This window comes from Bidens hawaiensis, unplaced genomic scaffold, assembly GCF_021521415.1.
Source record: "Bidens hawaiensis isolate Kalapana, Puna unplaced genomic scaffold, B.hawaiensis_p1.1 tig00034269_1, whole genome shotgun sequence".
In the NCBI taxonomy this organism is placed as follows: Eukaryota; Viridiplantae; Streptophyta; class Magnoliopsida; order Asterales; family Asteraceae; genus Bidens; species Bidens hawaiensis.
The window spans coordinates 14,354-34,908 of record NW_027495925.1 but is presented as its reverse complement, the minus strand read 5'-3'; the positions used below and the strand labels follow the sequence as shown (position 1 = coordinate 34,908).

Below are 20,555 nucleotides of genomic sequence, written 5' to 3'. Positions count from 1 at the left end.
ATTCGATAAACCAAAGAAAAAATGGTGTGCTTTCCCGTTTCCACCATTACACGAGCAAGGTCACACATTACACCCATTTTTGCAATTTATCGTCTTCCTTTAAAGTGTGATTAAAAGTCGTAAGATCATCACTCGAATTACACCATCTTTCTTCATTACTAAAATCATTTGGACGCATCTCATAAAATGACACTATCTTATATCAAACTTAGTAAATGAACTATAAAGATTTAAACTAGACATATTTTCTAGCAAACTAGTTGAGACCTCACTGTATCTATTTTCATGTTCTTGAATTTGCATATCCAAAACCATATTAAAAACTTCACCCTCAAAATGGTGTCGAGTGGTGGTGTCTGGTGCAACGATGTTTGATGTCTGGCTAGTTTCCAATTTCCAAACAACGAGTATAACTTTTGAAAATGGTTAATGGGTTTTAATTGGTTTGGGCGTTAAACTTTGGTCGGGCTTTTCTTTGGTTGAACATTTAAATTGGTTGAGCTTTAAACAAATAGGGGTAACGTCATATTTTTTTCAGGGGTAACGAAATACGAAAACATGTCTAAAAAAATAATTTTTTACACTATCGACGAAAAGTTGAGAAGTAGCAGAGGCTACCCCTAATGAATAGCTAGGTCCGCCCCTGTTCTAAACAAGAATCCAAGTGGTTTTTCTCCTAAGCATGTCAAAATATTTCCTAATTATCTCCACATAACGGGAGTATCTGATCCCCCGTTCGTTGTAATACGCCTGATCCCCCGTTCGTTGTCTATTGTAGTGATGTCTGATTATAGTAAACATCTCGGTAATATGTCTTCTATCCTCACCTGCTATAGATACGTGTATGAGTCGGTTTTGGGCTCAAAACGAACCAATGCGAATTATCAATAGAACGCAAGCAAGCCAAACAAAAATTCTTGACGAAACAATATATTATTTTTCTCTTAGAAGTTTCGCTCCTTGACTGTCGTACTAACAGGCTAATCGCGATTAGCATTATTAAAAGGATTGAAAATAATCTCCCAGGTTTGAAATAAGAAAAATAAACTATAATGCCTTCGTAGTCTTTCAGAAAAAAATAAAATAAAATCAAAACTACATTATCTAAAGTTTTCTCTAAACAAATTATATATTTTATAATCGGGCCAGTCTCTATTTGTGTATATTTTTAGTATATTATAGTGAATATCTCTCACTATTAGGGTTTTTTCCTTAAAAGCTGAAACCTAAACATCAAAATCGAAGTCAACATGTCCGACAATACTCCTTTCGAAATCCAAGAAGAAATCCTCAAACGTGTTCTTTCTACCAAATCTTTGATTCGGGTCAGATCGGTTTCAAAACCATGGAAGTCTGTGATCGATAGCGCTGAGTTTATCACTCGTCACAACAAGGCTCAGCCGCATCATCTGTTGATAAGGTACATAGATCAATCTGTACCTTATGAGGAATAATGTGTTATTCATTTGTCCTATTGTTAAGTCGGCCACGGTTGAACCAATGCTAGATTGGGTTGGTGTGTTTGCTCGGTTATGATCGAGTTCAAAGGAAGAGTCTGATGGTTCTTTGGAATCCATCTATTAGGAAATCTGTTGGTATGCCGGTGCCGTCTGCATGTGATGTTCATGGTTTTGGTGTTTGTCCTAAAACTAATGACCCTAAGATTGTCAGGATTGCATTTGAACTAAATCAAACTAATTATTCCATGGATCAGTATGCTGAGGTTTTCACATTAAGCTCTGGGGTTTGGAGACGCGTATTAATGAATTCTCCGATCATATCATTGGACTTTCCGATTGGTCATCATGTAGTTATTGGTGGGGTTATTTATTGGGTTGCTCATGAGTATGGTCAGCTTTCGATTAATATTAAGGGTGTAATTCGTTCTCGAATTATTTCATTTGATTTGGCAAGTGAAGAATTTGGAGAAGTAGATCTTCCGGATAGTTTAGCAGGCCCTAATTATCATCTGCGCATATCTAAGCTCAAGGAGTCTCTTGTTGTGCTTAATTACCGTAAACGTTATCCAGGGGATCAACGAGTTTGTGACGCATGGATGATGGAAAATGGTGTTTCAAAATACTCCTTTACCAAACTATTTACCTTTCAGGATAATTCATCAAATGCTTCAGAAGTAGGACGAATGGCCAACCGATAATTAAACTGGAGCAGTTTCATTGTAACACTAAGGTAAAAGAACTTGAGGTGTATGATCCCCGCTATAAGCACCTCAATGGTATTGGGATCTATGGCTACTCATTCTGGATGACTTCCTACTCAGAATCACTATTGCTGCTTAATCACTCTGATTCTCTATGATTTAAGTCTAGATGATGGTGGCCGTATATCATCTTGCATCTACCTTTTGTTAATCCTAATTTTTTTCCTGTTCCTTTATATTTTTATGAAGATTGAAAATAAGCTATATTAATGCATTGAAATCAAACAATCTTGAGGCCCGCTTATATTTTTCTCGCACATAAACATGTTGCTTTCTAGTTATTGAATCATTATCTACAAATGATCCTCGTGTTGGCTTATACTGGATCTTAGTCTTAGAAATTGCCTCTAAATATCTAACAACCTCTAAGGTCTAGAAGTCTCTAGTGGTTACATATTTATATGAAAATGAGTATGCCTCACTTTGTGATTATGGGACACTGAAGCAAAATGGTGATTTAAACTCCTTGCTTACAGAACTATACAATTAGTATCAAAGAATCAGATGGCTTAGTATATTTTGAAATATACTAGGACTATATATCTGTTATGAATAATTGTTTTTTTTTTTTATTTTTGTAAGGTCTTATAAGGTGGACGACCACACAAAAGTTGTTTAACGGTTCCATATTAAAAGGTAAAATATTTATTTATGAAGGGCGGGTAGAATGTGATTTCGATATTATTGTTATCTTGCTTGATATTTAAATTCTTTTGCTATGATCTACCTATGCCTTATGAAACAATGTACACTACACTAGGCTTTGATCTTTAAGTCGTGTGCACCATAAGGCTCTTAAGAAAGATAATGGAATTAATATTAATAACGAACCATATGATGGATCCATCACACACAGATTTGGTATTTGAGTGCTTTGCATGAAAATTTTAAATTCCATCGCCAAGTGCGGTGTCCAAATTTCTAAACAACCTAACCCAGCGTAGTACGTGTGTAGGAGCAGGTCTTAGAAAACTGGTCAAAAGAGTATAAACAATTTGCCATGTGCCATTTTGGCTTTCTTTTTTACAATTACCTATGTGGGTTTGTGTAAGTTGCAAAACTAGGAATGAAGTTAATGAAACCATTTTGTACACTACTGAATGAGAGGTTTAAAGGGAAAAAGTTTGATTCAAAGGTAATGGTTTCAATTACAAGACCTTGCTTAGAGATGGTTGATTTATAGGGAACACAAAGCATGGAAACAGGTTTGTGTTGTACTGGATTAGAAAGAATGCGGCATATGTTGTATATTTTATCACATGCTGTAATGAAAAGTAAGCAAGGAGGCCAAAAAAAAAAAAAAAAAAAAAAAAGGAGGCCTCACTACTATGACAAAGTTACAACTAAGTTTTCCTCTTCGAAAGAAAGTTTGGCAAAGAAAGAAAAACAACTCAATTGCTGTTTTATTAATGCATTTTGTTTTTGTAATGGATTTAGATTCAAACTGAATGTATTTTTGCGGGCTTTATACTAATGTAAAAGCTGTTGAACCATCACACATCTTAACTGCTCCTGCCGCAGCGTGTCGGGTCTAAAAACTAGTTGTTTTTAAATGTGACTAAATGTGTAAACGTATCTGTGTCATACTACTTGACCCTTGTAAGTTGTAATATTTCCGTATTAGCTTATCTGACCGGAAACAATATGCTTACTTTGACCCGCAATCAAATTAGGCTCGCAATCTGTAGATCCCTCTTTTTCAAACTTTTTTTTATAACCCGAAACAATTTGATGCAAATCAAAAATATTATTTCCATAATTGCCCTTGATATCAAATCTTAAATTTCCGTATCTGCCCCTTGTACCTAATATAACAGCATCAATTACAACAGGATTTAGCATAAAGTACTCTCCGTATAAAAATTTGCCATTTCTGACCCGTTAACAAACCGACCCGTTTGCCATCCGATCTCATTTATGAAAACCTATATAAAATATTTTTATTGAAATAAACTTATTAACAATGTAGAACAGTAAACATTTGGTACTTTGCCCTAAAACACTAAATAATCCTTCGGCCAATTGTATTGCTCGATGATGATGTTGTCGTGTCTTCCTTTTAGGAATGCTCGATGATGTTGTTGTGTCTTTCTCTTCGGCTTGCTCGATGAGATCTTTGAAAAATTGTATACTACTATCGTTTGAAAAAATGTCGTTATCAGAATCATTCGGCGGTACGAATATCCCGAGATTATTGTTTGAGAAATTAGTCACTGAGCGTTTGAGTGAATAAAAATGGTGAAGGTTTAAGTGAATAAAAGTGACGAAAGATTTAATGAATAATAAAATATTAAAGAGTTAGTGGTATTTATTAATGTTTTCATAACCGGATCGGACACTAAACCTGTCGGGTTACCGGTTCAACCGGTCGGACCGGCCGAACTAAAAAACTATGAAAAAAAATGTTAAATCAAAAAATATAAGAAAATTCCATAATAAACCGGTTGAACCGGTCCGGTTCATTAGTCCGACCGGTTGTACTGGACCGATTTTACGGTCGGACCGGTGAACTGGTTCAGACCGGCCGGTTTTTTAAGAAGCGAGTGAACTATATCGAACCGGACCGGTCGGGTGACCGAATCCCGGTCCGACCGGTCGGAATGGCCGAACCGGTCTGGTTTTAGAAACACTGTTATTTATATGTAATAATAATTAATTACACATTTATGTTTTCAAAACACATATTCTTCATGACAAAGGTTTGTCTTGAATTGTAATTTGGCAATCTACCAACATGGCACTATATTTGCTTCGTGGTCTGGAACCCATGAAGCTTACCCTTACATTACATGTGCCCCTTCCCCTCTTATAAATTGATTTCCAACAACTTATAAACCGGTTCTTGTCTCACCGATTCCAAACCGTCGGTTACAAACCGGTTCATGCTCTAAAACTCCAAACCGCCCCCCCCCCCAACCCTACGGTTTCAAACCGTTTTATTTAAAAACAGTTTCAAACTAGTTCGATTTTAGTTAATTTTCAAGTCAGATCGGTTAACCGTTTTTTTTTTCACCCATATCTAAATTGTCAAATATAATGGATAGAGAAAAAGAGAGTTATGTTGTTAATCTGCTTAAAATTTCCCACATTAACATTCTAAACATACTTTTTGAAAAGAAATTGCCATTAAATATCAATGACTTTGCTTTCTTTTTCAATAATATGCACAACTAAAGTTTGCATGTGTATAAAATAAATATTGAAGATATAATCAAAATGAAGTTTGCATGTGCACATGAAAAAAAAATCCAAAATTCTTGTAATTAAAGCTCCATAATGACAACATACTATAATACTATATCATAATAGATAAACGATTTGAAGTAAAAAATACCAATAAATTGTTGTTTTTCTATCTAAAACCTGTATACAATGATAGTGAAGCCCGAAAGCATGGCTGGTTTTATTGACTACTTAAAATCATCTATTGATTGGTTGTTAGCGGAGTGGAGTATACTTTTTCAACGATATCCACAATGACCAAAAGACCCCCGTAACGGTTTTATTTTCTTCTTAAAATGAGAATCTTCTGTACCCTCCACGAGTAAAGCCACAAAACTTCTTCAAAGAAGAAACCTGCATTGCACGTTACACAAACAGGTCCGTTTAAGTTACGATTCATCTAAAGTGAAAAATAAACGAATGAGCAAGTATTTGCAGGTTGGTCAGACCTAGGGCGGTTCAAAACAGCCTGCAGCTTGTGGCATGCTGAGCTCGCTCTAAAAAAATCGGCTTGGTTTTTAATGAGCCAGCTTGACTCGAATCAGTTTGTAAACGAGCTGAGTTCGAGCCAACGTAAGAGCGACTCATGGCTCGCTCGTTTAGCGAATATTTCCCTAGGCCTAAATTTTTATATGTATACAAATTGCAACCCATAAATATAACATTATTGCAAACCATAGTTTTTAAATAGTAAATTATATAGTCATTTATAAATAAAAAAAATAACTCACTTGATTCACTTAAATCAGTTTTATTGAAAAACAAAAATTAAAATCTAAAAAGTTGAAGTGTTTTATAGCAAAGAAAAACATTAGTACTAACCTATTTTTATTTTCTTTGAATCTACCATATTTTCTAGTTTTAAAATGAAATTAACAAGCAGGGCTCGAGCTTTGACGAGCCGAGCTCGAGCTCAACATTTCAGATCGATAAGAAAAACAGTCGGCTCGACTCGGTTTTTAAACGAGCCTAGCCCGAACCCACCCTGGCTTGGCTCGGCTCATTTACAGCCCTGGCCGGACCTGCTTGTTTAGACTTGCACTAAAAGACAAAAACTACCCATCTCCCGTTTTAGCATGTTAGCCAACATATCCATTTACCCACTTTGGGTGACTTTTGCTCGTTTTACCTAAGAAGCAGCAGCAGCAGCAGCTAACGCGCAGAAGCATACACTTGGTCCCTCTATTTTATGACAAGTTTGTCCCTCTATTTATTTGGTAATTTATTAATTAGCCGTTCAAAAAATATATATATAATTTATTAATTAAATTTTTTAACCCGTAAATACACCTTTGAGTACTTTCGGCTAATTTTACCCTACTAGGATTCGAACCCCTAACCACCTTAGACCACTCCCATTAGCAATCTTAAATGAGTTTGGAACACTATTTGAAAATAAAAATAATTAAAAAAAACTTTAATTTGAAGCAAACTAGTTTGTGAAAGCAACCTAGTTTACAATCCTGTTCTCTACCCATTGTCTTGATATAAATGGATATACTTTTAATTTTCCTTTCTTTTTCTTTCATAACAATTAGTTTTAACTCTAATCTTAATTTTTTTTAGTAACGTCTAATAAAAGTTTTTATAAAAGTCTAAAAACATGGTGGTGTTCAGCGTTTTTCTATGAACACACCGATATAAATTTTATTAAAAACATAGGTCGTTTAAAAAATGTATTTTTCAATATAAAATAAGTATTAATTTTAATAATCTCTCTTGTCTGGCATTTGGCATCTTTCTTCGTAAGTTTTTTTTGGATAAAACTTATTTTTTTAAATTAAATATTTTATTATTTTTGAAATAGATTATTATCTTTTATATTTCTAATTACTTTTAATAAAAAAACAACAATCATAAATTATATTTATTTAATAAATAATAAAGGTTGGGTTACTAGTGAGTGTGAAACATCATGATTCTCAATATCCCATATCGAATCGAAACAAAATTGATCATTTCACTAAACAACTAACGAATCCATCAAGTGATGCGATTGACTGACTATCAAATAACGACGACTTTTACCACATGCGATGCACACGGGAAGCTCATAAGTTTTTTCGAGACCTGCAATTGTTCATCCTTGTCCAACCGACCCCATAGAGATATCCTGACCTTCGTAGTACAGGTGAGTTGGCCAAAACAAGCTTCACAAAAGCCAAACCATTCTTCGGATCACTAAAATCCATAATCTCTAATTCGCTAAGATGCTCCAACAAAATATCTGAGCAACCTTTGAGTTTAGAGGAGCCTATAAATCATCATCATCATCATCATCATCCAAGTAATGTTCAGCAACCTACACGAAGTGTCATTTGTGAGTGCACTTTGACATAAGAATAAAAAACAAGTAGATTTTTGCTGTTTACATATATCTTAAGTTTCTCGAGGTTTGGGGCACTTCTAATCAAAAGAAGGAGAAAAGGTAAAGAAGACACGTGACCAAAAGGTAGACATTCCACACACAATGTTGTCGAAACCTTTCTTGGCAATGGAGCAAAATACTTGAAGGAAACAAAGATTAGTAATTACAAATTAGCAGACCCAGGTATAATCAGCATGCGAATAGAGTTACCATATAAAAGCAAAACCAGATAGACAAATATTCAATGACCGGTAAACACTCCATGAAACCAGCAAAGGTGGAATCTTTATCAACATCGACAGTTGAATCGAAACTAATCAAAAAAGTGTCAGTGAGGATTGGCTTTGGCATTCAAATTTACTATCAACTTACAATAGTCAGTCTCTTAAGTAACGGGCAACTCGATAAAAGACGCCCAAGTGTTTTTTCACTTATATCTACATCTTTCAAAGTCAAAGTTGTAAGGCTACAAAATCCGATGGATGATGGTAGATGCTCGATAATACAGCCACCAAGATACAGATCCGTAGGGCCGTCTCCGAGAATTTCGGCCGAACTAAAATAAAAAGGCCCGCAGGCCCTAATAAGTAATGAAATATACAAGCTAGTTTTTTTCAAACAACGATTAACATTAACTATTTATGGAAAATTGGAAATAGATAATCCAAACTTTTGTGTATTGGCCAATAATCTCACCTTTAAAAATCACTACCAACGGTCATCTATTTTTGTCTCAATGGACCTTTGTTAAAAAAGACACTTAACGTCGTTAATTTTTTTCTAAGTTTCAAACCAATGTTTTAGGGCTTTTAATCGGAAGAAAGATACGAGCCGACTGATGTAAAACTTATCTTGAAACAGTGATTCATATGATTTGATTTTTGTTAATTGGAAATTTAAACACCTGAATTGAAACACTGTTTCGTCGTTCGGATCACTGTTTCGAGATAAGTTTTTACATCAGTCGACTCATATCCTTCTTCAAATTAAAAGTCCTAAAACATCGGTTTGAAACGCGGAAACAAAACTTAACGACGTTAAGTGTTTTTTAATGGTGTCCATTGAGACAAAAATAGTTGAAAGATTGGACTATTGGTAATGACTTTAAATTTGAGATTATTATCAGCCAATAGACAAAATGTGGGATTATTAGTTTCTGATTGGCCATTATTTATTTAGTTTTTAAATTTGGCTTGGGCCAAATAGATTAGATGGATTATGGATAAAAAAGGTCTAGGTCCAAAATATTTAATATGATTAAGATCCATACTTATTTTATAATTTTTTTGAAATATATACACATAGTATATATAAAAAAAAAGGTGCCCCCCAAAATTTATGTGCTCGGCCGGCCAGCCGGTTTGCCCTACCCAAGGGCCGGCCATGCACATCCGTTAACTGATGAAACGAGAAGAGAGATGAGGGTAACGGATAGTCTAATTCAAGGTCGAGTATTAATATCTGGACGGTATTTTTCTTCGACAAATGAAGTAATATATGGTCAATCTCAACATAGGTTTCGTTTGCATCCATACAAAGGGTGAACTCATGGATTGGACTAGCATAGAATAGTTTACACCTGTCGGGTCATTTCTTTCCTTTCACTTGTTTGCCCAAACCGTAGCTTGCCCCCATCAGTCGATACTTGAAATGTATCCTCGATAAACGCAAGTTTAGGGATTGTGAGCCAATAGTACCTCCATTCCTTAGAGAGGATACTCGTCCTTGCAGCCTCTTGAATCGGTACGAGACATAATATGGATTCTATTATGCCTATAGGAAGTCTGCTGATTCTATCCATCTTATGATATTCTTGTTGGCTGCTGAAAATACATGTAAGATAAAAGAGCATAGTATCATAAGATTTTGAAACTGAACATAGCAGTTGTCAATCGATAAAACACGAGGTCAGAAAATAATGTTAAACTTCACAGCACAAGAACGGAACTCCAAACGTACAGAAACAAACAATGTAAATTATCATAAGCATTCTAATTTCTAAGGAGCCTGCATAGGGGTGACCGATAACCGAACCGGAATTAACTTAACCGAATCATTCATTGTTTCATGCATTTCTAGTTTTTATATCTCCATTTCCCAAATTTGACCAATAACCGAACCGGAATTAACTTAATGACATTAATGGCCCTTGCATCCACCGAATCACAGAATTGGTGCTTAATTTGTAATTTTATGTAAATCCTCATAAATTTAGGGTTTACAGATTAGACTAAAACTAAATAAAACGGTAACGTTTTTAGACAAACAGCAAAACCGAGAGGATGTATTGTTACAAAATTGATAGGGTTTATGTTGGTTGATGATGAGCATAAGCAGAAGCATACACTTGGTCCCTCTATTTTATGGCAAGTTTGTCCATTGGTAATTTATTAATGTCAAACCGGAAATAAATAATTATAACTTTGCTGATAATCTCATCTTTCATTTTTTTTTTGTCTTTAATGGACTCTGTTAAAAAACACTTAACGTCGTTACGTTTGTTCCCGAGTTTCAAACCGATGTCTTAGGGTTTTTGATCGAAAGAACGATACGAGTCGACCGATGTAAAACTTATCTCGAAACTATGATCCAAACGATGAAACAATGTTTCAATTCGAGTGTTTGAATTTCCAATTACCAAAAATTAAGTCATTTGAATCATCGTTTCAAGATAAATTTTACATCAGTTGAATCATATCGTTCTTTCGATCAAAAGCCCTAAAACACCGGTTTGAAACTCGGGAAAAAACTTAACGGCGTTAAGTGTTTTTTAACGGGGATCCATTGAGACAAAAATAGTTGAAAGTTGGGACCGCTGGCAGTGGTTTTTAAAGTTTGGATTATTATCGGCCAATACGCAAAAGTTGGAATTGTTTATTTCCAATTTGCCTTTATTAATTAAATTGAGAAAATTTAAGGTGATTTCGTTTTTATATATTTAAGATTTTTCTATGGGTTACTTTTTTTAACCGGTAAATGCACTTTTGACTTTGAGTACTTTTGGCTAACTTTACCCTACTAGGGTTCGAACCCCTAACCACCTTAGCATTTCCAATCCATTTTTCAAGGTATGTTTTAAAGACGGCTAAAAGTGGTTATGAGTAGAGGTGTACAAATCGGGTTTTTTAATATCCGGGTTCGGGCATGACTGGGAATTGAAAAATCGGGTATTGGTAATACCCGGGTCGGGTATTCTCTCTACAAACCATACCCTATGCATCGGGTTCGGTTCAGGTATCGAACCTGGTATTATAAAATCGAGTATATGAATACCCTATTTTCGGGTATTGAAAAAACCCTGTTTTTGGGTATTTTGGGGCTTTTTTCAAGTTTTCTTCAGGTATAGCTTGGATTTTTTAAGGGGTAACAAGTTTTTAGGGGTAATTTCGGGTATTTTCAGGTATTTTTTGGGTATTTGAAAAATCCGGTTTCGGGTATTGGAAAACCCAGGTTTCAGGTATTGGAAAAACCCGGTTCCGGGTATGGAACCGGTTCGGGTTTTCAGGTATTACCGGGTATAAATCGGGCCCGGTTCCGGGTACGAGTTTTGGTACTGAAATGCATACCCTATCCGTACCCTACGGGTAGGGTCGGGTACGGGTTTGTGTATAAAAAAACCGGTTCTCGGTATTTTTTTTGGGTCCGGTTCCGGGTTTGGGTTTTTTGTGCACCACTAGTTATGAGCCTACGAGGGAAGGAGAGGGAAAATGTTACTGTTTATAGTTAAATTTGGAGAAACACACTGTTCACCTCTATAATTTATTTTTAAATGTTTTTTGAAAAGTGGTTGTGAAATGAGAGAGAAAAGATGGTTTTTTTTGTATAATTATAGATAAGGAGATGAAAGTCGTTTCTAGCCTGTTAAACATGTTAAGACACGAATTACTAGCGCTATTCAAAATTTCAGATCTTGCCCCTCATCTCTACCCTCATTCTTAAATTAAAAGGACAGTGACAAAAAAAAGCTATAAATCTCAATTATCACTATTCAACCTCGTATTTCTTTTAAATTAATTTTTTTTAGATGAGTGACAAAAAATAACAAGAGTAATTTCTATTATTTAATTGAATAAAGATAAATATAATAATGAGATGTATAAACTTTTAAAAGGTAAGAAACAAATTTAAGAATAATTAGTGTGAGAGCGAAACACACATCAAAAATTCTTGTAATTAAAGCTCCATAATGACAACATACTGTGATAATAATAGATGAATGATTTAAAGTAAGCAGCAATACCAATAAATTGTTGTTTTTCTATCTTAAACCTGTATACAATGATAGTGAAGCCCGAAAACATGGCCGGTTTCATCGACTACTCAAAATCATCTATTGATTGGTTGTTAGCGGAGTGGAGTATACTTTTTCAACGATATCCACAATGATCCGTAACGGTTTCCTTTTCTTCTTAAAATGAGAATCTTCTGTACCCTCCACAAGTAGAGCCAGAAAACTTCTTCAAAGAAGAAACCTGCATCGCAGGTTACACAAACAGATCCATTTAAGTTATGATTCATCTAAAGTGCAAAATAAACTTGCAGGTTGGTCAAACGAAGTAGGGCTGTTCAAAAAACCCGCGGTCAAAAAAAGCTGGCTCGAAATGGCTTGGTTTTTAACGAGCCAGCTCGACTCGACTCGCTTTGTAAACGAGATGAATTCGAGCCAAGGTAAGAGCGACTCATGGCTCGCTCGTTTAGCGAATATTTCCCTAAGCCTAAATTTTATATGTATACAAATTATAACCCAAAAGTATAACATTATTGTAAACCATAGTTTTTAAACAGTAAATTATATAGCCATTTATAAATAAGAAAAATAACTCACTTGATTCACATAAATCAGTTTTATTGAAAAACAAAAATAAAAAACTTAAGTGTTTTATTGCAAAGAAAAACATTAGTAATAAGTAAATAACCTACTTTTATTTTCTTTGAATCTACCATTTTTTCTAGTTTTAAAAAGAAATTGACTAGCCGGCTCGAGCTTTTGACGAGCCGAGCCCGAGCTCAACATTTCAGATCGATAAGAAAAAGAGCCAGCTTGACTCGGTTTTTAAACAACCCGAGCCCGAGCCCACCCTGGCTCGGCTCGGCTGGTTTACAGCCTTGGCCGGACCTGCTTGTTTTGACTTGCACTAAATGACAAATTCCCATCTCCCAATTTAACATGTTAGCCAACATATCCATTAAACCACTTTGGGCTATTTTTTGCCCGCTTTACCGGTTAAAAATATATATTAATTTTAGAAACTTACTCTGGTCAAGTTAAGTTGGAAGTAGAGGTCTTCTTTCATCAGATTCTACATGATGAGTAGCCTGCAGGAGTATAAAAAGTTAAAAACAGTTTCTCCAGAATAAAACTATATTATTCACTTAACATTTGTACCTCTTCATTGGCCCCTGCTGCTATATTTACGAATTGGTCCCTGTTTGCAGGTAAACAGATGTAAGTGGGCTTTAAAAAGTTCAAAAAAAAAAAAGATTTTTTATTAAATTAAGTGAAAAGGGCATAACAGTCATCAATAGTTGAGTACCTATGATTGTTCTGAACCGGGTCCAACTCCAAAGCCACCCCATTTTTTTCTTCTTCCTTAACTTTTGCAAGAGGCGAAAAAAACTAGAAAAAGAACGAAACGAGGGATAAATTAGTAAAATCACATAACAAGTTGAATGTATTATGAGGCTGTCCTCTTGAAATGTCATACCTGAAGCATTGAGATGAAAACAATAGAAATTCCAAGCATAAAGTTTATAGTCAAAGTGTGACCAAACAAAGCTGCAGATGCAAAGCCTGTGAAGATTGTGGCGACCGTTGACGAGTATTTTTTCAAAATTGTATCTGCATGCCATAAATTGTTTATAGATATATATGCTAAACGAATATTTTACCATCATATTCTAGAAACTGTTTAATAAGGGACTCTGAACATGTTTATAACCTTACCAGCATATTTGAAGAAAAAGGAAGATAAAATTCCTTGCGCTGCATTGTTTATAATTAAAAGCATTGTAGCTTTTGAATGTCCTTGCAAAATATCAAAGCTTTCGGGACCTGAAAAACATGATCGTACCATGATAAAGTTTTAACCGTAGATGGTTAAATTTTAACAGTCAAAACATATGTCCATTTAAAGTTCCTTAATGCACTAAAGATAGTGCTCTCGGTTCAACCTAGACCATTTTGACTCATTTGTTCACTTTGAAACCACGAATACAACCAACCCACCTTACCCAAAGAGTTTACCATTTCTAATTTACATAAAGATTCACACAATAAGTCAATTAGTAAAAATTATGCATAATTAAGTTATAATTTACACAATAAGTAATAATTCTTTTTCAAGTAAAAATTATGCACAATTAAGTTATAATTCACACAATCATAACAACTCACGCCAAGTAAAATTTATGCAGAATTAAGTTATAATTCACACAATAAGTAATAATGCAACTTAGAATCAGTTTTGTCTGGTTCAACAGAGATGTAAATTCAGGTCAATTAGTACCTTTGATAATGGCAGTTCCAAGGATCCCTAGGAAGTTGAAGATTGCACCATATCCATACAAAAACAAATTCTGCAAATTAAAACAAGCTGCGAGTTAGAGAAGACCAGATATTAAATTTTAGTTGAATATTGTTGCACCATACCCGTCCTTTTAATGACTCAAATATAGTCAAATTTACAATGGCTAGAAGGGGACTAAAAAGACTCTCAGGCATTAGTTTTAAATGTAAACAGATCATTGAGAAGCCTGGTACACATGGCATAAGTTGAAGAATATGTTTTGTACAAAAGGTCTGCATAATGACCCAAATTGGACAAAAAGCCATCTTTTAATGACTCGTATATATAAAGTACTGAAACAGTATAAAATTGAATGTATATTGGTATTTTATGCAAAAAGCCCGACGTTTCTCTTGTTATATTTTAATCAATGAAACAAATAAACCAAAATCAATCTGTTGCAGATGAATGTTCTATTCAACTAAAAAGAGAAGATGATAAAGTAAATAACAATGCAATATTAAGATCACCTGCATGTAAATGCTTGTATCATATTGACTCTTGAGTGCGTATTCATTGAAAACCGATGCCATAGATGGAACAGTGACCTGTATATTCCACTCATCAAGTTAATTAAAATTAAAGAAAAATTACAAAAACTAGAATGAGATGCTAACTACATAATAACAAAGCATTATGCAAACCAACTTACAAAGATAACTGTGTAGATATATGCACCCATTGCAACTGGAAGGCCCATTGCTGTAGAGCCCTCAGGTAAGGAACGCATTTGATTTATGCTAATTCCAATAAGCAACAGAGCAAGAGCCTCCCACTGAAAAACAGAAAACAAAAACATTATTTGTTTATAATATATTAGTATTGATGCTCACAGAAAAGTGAATCCTATATAAAGATTGATCTCGTGAAGAAAAAAACACATAAAAAACTAGAAACTCATAACAGACCTGAATTATTGAAAATCGGCGCTTCATTATTATCTTCAACAGAATTGCAATCACCAAGACCTAAATTTTAAACATCATGTTTGTGTGTCAAAATATGGCTTTCATGTTATGCATAAAACAAAAATGATGATAGATATGTAATGATGCAATGACAAAAGCTTTATTTGATCTTAAAAATTAAGGCATAAGAAACAATGCAATAGATAATTACCTTCAGATTGCTTAGCATCTTTACAGTTGCGGGATTAAAATAGAGCTGCAAAAAGAGTTCGGTGTTAGATCATAGGCTCCAAGTAAAATTTCAAAATATATGTTGTTTGCCAGTAATCATCAGCAAAGTGACTGATACAAAAAAATGCAACCGTCAAAAATTTATTTTGTTTTTCCTATTCATGCTCACAAATGTATTTCCATCCCATTTCAGGTTAATTCTTCTACTTATAACATCACTAAGCTTCATAACTTAATCCATAAATCTCTACACAACTGTTGTAACTGTGAAAAAACACCAGAAAAAAGTGCATCAACAGAACACTTTCCATTTATCCCCTTACTTTTATTTTAACACCATTCCTGTTCTTTGTTGGCTATGAGAATCTGAGAATAATTAAGACCAGAGGTATTAACCTTTCAAATTGACGAGTTTTTTGTTGGAATACCAAAATGTGTCTATGAGTACCAACCCTTAGTCTTTTGATGACTAAGAGTCCTAAGGTCTAATAGTTCTAAGATGTAATGTACGTAAACATGACAAAACTACTTTAGAAATAAACATGAATTAGTGATGGTTGGCATAAGTGCATAACATGTATAACTGATGGTTTATGTTAGGCATTATTATTAGACTACTATTATATTGAGATATCATTACAAGAACCACTACATTATAAGTACCTGCATGGTGAACTTTAGATAGTTATTAATAGCATAGAGGAGTGCTGGAACAGCAAGAAGCACATTGTTGCGCGCTGCCTGCAGAGAAACATGGCAAACGTCAAATCACAAGCTTGCTGCTTTATATAAAAACAAAATAATGCATATACAGATTCTAGAATTTGAAAGAACTTCAGACATAGAAAGATAAAGCAAGTAAAATAATCTTCAGAACTCAAAAGCTGCAAATACCAAAAGTGCGGTTCAAATTTTTTGTAGCATTTGCAATACAAATAAGTTTTCCTTTAACAAACACATCACTAAATCAACAATATGAGCTAATAGGTGCTCTTTGGCTTTCTAATAATAATATTTTCACTCTTTCTGTATGCTGGAGTCTGGAGTACCGCATTTTTTATCACCAACTTTATTGTAAGGTTTCATGCTAATGGCGATAACTAAGTATCTTTTTATCTATAGGTTCATTAACTTCAGCTCCATAAAATATTTCATTTAGAGAAAAACATTTAGCTAAAAAAAAGTAGAAATTGGTGGCATTATGATAGTACAATGCTTACTTAAATGAGGACCTAACTATCAGCATTTAATCTAATATTCAAAAAAAATTTATATAGAATGACAATAGGTTGTACTAGGATAGCAGTTCAGACAGGTAAAAAGATTCTAAGAAAAAAAGCATTTTCAGCCAGGTATGGCAATAATATCTAATAAATTGACCAAAAACTGAAATTTGGTAACAGTACCTGTGTAAAACTGGAGATAGAAAGAAGTGGCTTCTCTTCGATCTTTTGATTTCTAGCCTGAGATAAGAAAGAAATAAGCAATTTGTAGAACCATACAAATTTTAGAAACGAAGAACAAAATCCACACTAACAAAGTCAATAAGTTAGCAAAACATAGTCAGTAATAACTAAATGAATTTTCATTTAATTTGTTCAACTCTTCAATAACTTATATCACAGAAAAGAAGAGAACTCCACCTGGATGAGAAGCATCACAAGTGCAAAGATAACTTTTGCAACTTCTGTCAGAAAGTTAACACTTACGGGGCTAAATTTGAACTTTCCATCAACCTTTGACATGTACACCAAAATTGGCTGTAAAAGAAAATGAAAATAGTAAGCTACTGACAACATATGCAACATGAACATGGTGCACAACTTCATATACCTAGTTACCTACAAATTTCCAGTCAATAACAGTTTGGCCGATATTGCTTTTGTTATGAAAAATATACACGCTACAAGTAGCAAAGCCATTATATGATACTTATATTATCTTGCAAGCAAATCAGACGGATATTACAATACAGACCTCAACACAACTGAAAATAAAAGATGATTTATTAATTCTTTGGATAAGTACTCTTGTCGAGTTTGTTGAACTTTTTGTTACTTTGGTGAAAGTGCCTACCACGAATTGTGTGAATGACCCGATAAGAAATAAACGCAGGGCATACAAAAGGTGCAAAAAAATTCTTTTAGAGAAATCTACAGTGCACAAACAAAAATGTAACACCTTTCAAGGAAAAGCATACACAAAATGACAAATCTGCCATGTGTAGTCTTATAAAGAATTTAACTACAAAAGGCAATTTACCTGTAAGCCAACTAACATGCAATCACCAACAACCAATAAAACATTGAGCGCCCGTTGCTTTTTTGAAAACTTGCTCCGATGTCTATCATAAGCCCGGGAGACTGTTTTTACAGACGGATTCACCAACTTGGAATGACAGACACTGCATTCTATCATCCCTTGTTTCATCATCCGATCCCTCCCTACTTCACTCACGTCTCCTTCCTCTAAATGTCAAATCTACAATTGTTGTCTGCAACAACACAAATCAGCATTAATCAATAATCCAAAATCTAAATCAATGACTAGACATACTAAATCACAGCCCTTGACTAGTGGAATGCACAAAAACATTTCTAATAAACAAAAACTTCGAAATGTAGGTACAATCAGTCTCAGGAAATTGGAAAAAAAATCGCTGATTAGTCGATAGTCAGAGGTCAACTAACTAATTTTTTATCTAACTGGCCTTATTAGTTGCTAGTCGGTCCAAATCGCCCCTAGTCAGGTCTAGCAGGACCAAATTGCCTCTAGTGGATCCAAATCGCAGGCCAATTTCTGGCCAAACTCGGTAAATTACATATGAAAATGTGTGTGTGTATAAGTATATATAACTGCAAATAACATATAAAAATTCCAATGCAATTATCCCTAACGAGCTCTACAACAATAGGTAGGAAATCTTAATTCATCAAGATTAAAAAAATTCAAAACAAAGGATCAATTATGCTCCTAACAACTCAGATCTTGCAACTTCATATTAAAATCCACCTTCTTCACACAATCAATAATATACAAGTAAACCATGAGATTAACACTAACCTCAATTATATGATCCCTGGAATCAAACTCTTATGCCGTAGATCTAACAGCTCTAGCCACCAGAATTAGCCTGCAGCAGTTAAATTAAACCAAATCAATGAAATGGCGCGCGAAATTGACCCTAGAAGCGTAAAAGATCAATCGTATACAAGTAAACCACGAGATTAACACTTGCCTCAATTATATGATCCCTGGAATCAAACTCTTATGCTGTAGATCTAACAGCTCTAGCCACCAGAGTTCAACTGCAGCAGTTAAATTAAATCAAATCAATACAATAAGGCACGAAATAAACCGTAGAACATACAACATCAATCCTATACAAGTAATCTAAACTATGAGATAAACACTGACCTCAATTATATAATCTATTCCCTGCAAACAAGCTATTACTCCGTAGTGTGAATTTGCCGTAGATCTGGCAGCTCCGACCACCGCAATTCAACTGCAGCCGTTAAGTTAAATTAAATTCATAACATTAGGTGCTAAATAAACCCTAGACCAATCGTATACAAGTAAACCACGAGATTAACACTAACCTCAGTTTATATAACCGCTGCAAACAAACTATTACGCCGTAGTGTGAACGGAATTCAACAAGCTTCTGTTGAATTTGAATCAAATCAATACAATAAGGCGCGAAATAAAGCCTATACAAGTAAACTATGAGATTAACACTGACCTTTACACGGTAGTTTGAATTCGCCGTAGATCTGACAGCTCCGGCCACCGGAATTCAACTGCGGCGGTTGAATTGAACTGAGAATTTGAGTGTGTGTTGATTGATTGATGCGAAGAATATGCTTGAGAAAGTTTGTTGTAACGATGGATTAGATTTGATTTGATTTGATTTGATTTGATTTGTTAGTTGTACGTTTTGCTTTAAAATGACACCACCGTGGTTCACGCTTTGCTGTGATCTGGTGAGAAGGCTACCCACATTTGAAAATATGATGGGATCCCCCGATCTCGTTTAGGTTCGAGCTTTGCTAAGTTTTAGTTTAAGAGGGCTCGAGCTTAGCTTGGTTATAGTTGTGATTTGTAAGTCTGAGTTTGGTTGTAAGTAGTTTGTCAAGCTAGATTTGTTTATTATTTAGCTTGAGACAACCTAACCCCGTTAAGTCTGGTCGTTTATGTGAGGGGCAGTTTTGTCCCTTCACTCCCCAAATAAACACCAGCTCTGATTCGCAAGCCCCCTCACCTGAGAGGGTATTTGGGATAAAAAGGACAAAAATGCCCCTCACATGAACGACCAGACTTAATGGGGTTAGTAGGATCGAGTTTGATTGCAACTGAAATAAAACCATAGAGACGAAAATCACAAATTTGAAATTTTTTGACTAAAACCGCATATTTAAACAAACAATAGGAATGAATGAAAATGTTTTAACTGATATAAGAGAAAGCAATACTTCATTTGAGGCCTAACCCTGATTTCAGTTTAACCTTGTGCTGGTGGTACTTTGAGTTTTGCTACATGTATAAATTCTTTTTTCGTATCTCTTAATTTGTTGATTATTTGATGCTTTTGCTAATTGATACATTAACAGAACAACTGGTCAAAGCGTGTCAAGTCGCATTTGGCTAATAAGAAACTCTATTAGTTCTAATATCTCGGCTCATTTAACTTACACGGAGCTCGAGCTCGAGCTCAGCATGTTTCGAGCTCTAGTTTCAAAGCTCGAGCTCGGCTCGTTTACTATTATATCAATTATTTTTTGTATAATTGTAATTATTTTATATATTTTTTCTATTATAATTGTATGTATAAAATAATATATATTATTTAGTTATGTTTATTTATTTTTTCATAACATTATTTTAATTAATTAATAATTATTAAATATATATTTTAAATTTTTGATAATTATTAAATATATGTTAACAGATTATATAAATGGCAGGCTCGCTTAAGCTTGCGGGCCGGCTCGAGCTCGATAAGTGAAGCTCGGGCTCAGGCTCAGGCTCGTTTATTA

At 34.5% G+C, this 20,555-nt stretch overlaps 2 protein-coding genes and 1 pseudogene across 3 annotated transcripts; 1 reads left to right on the top strand and 2 right to left on the bottom strand.

The window, feature by feature from the left end:
* Positions 1-1,558: 1,558 nt before the first annotated feature.
* Positions 1,559-2,158, top strand: LOC143585982 (F-box protein CPR1-like). Its single transcript, XM_077067634.1, has one exon. It carries the CDS (start codon positions 1,559-1,561, stop codon positions 2,156-2,158), a length of 600 nt encoding a protein of 199 aa, XP_076923749.1.
* Positions 2,159-3,841: 1,683 nt separating this feature from the next.
* LOC143585981 (F-box/FBD/LRR-repeat protein At1g13570-like) lies at positions 3,842-9,627 on the bottom strand (annotated as a pseudogene).
* On the bottom strand, positions 5,644-18,126 carry LOC143585992 (CMP-sialic acid transporter 3-like). 2 transcript variants are annotated; one of them, XM_077067642.1, is made up of 15 exons: positions 17,779-18,126; positions 17,160-17,276; positions 16,923-16,979; positions 16,180-16,257; positions 15,497-15,541; positions 15,286-15,345; positions 15,030-15,152; positions 14,848-14,925; positions 14,318-14,387; positions 13,756-13,863; positions 13,517-13,650; positions 13,346-13,428; positions 13,198-13,237; positions 13,067-13,127; positions 5,644-5,797 (listed from the first exon to the last, which is right to left on the bottom strand). In XM_077067642.1, exons 1-14 carry the CDS (start codon positions 17,947-17,949, stop codon positions 13,077-13,079), a joined length of 1,215 nt encoding a protein of 404 aa, XP_076923757.1. In that variant the 5' UTR covers positions 17,950-18,126; the 3' UTR covers positions 5,644-5,797; positions 13,067-13,076. The 2 variants fall into 2 exon arrangements, with proteins under 2 accessions (XP_076923757.1, XP_076923759.1); XM_077067644.1 differs by lacking the exon at positions 5,644-5,797 and adding an exon at positions 12,203-12,283.
* Positions 18,127-20,555: the final 2,429 nt, after the last annotated feature.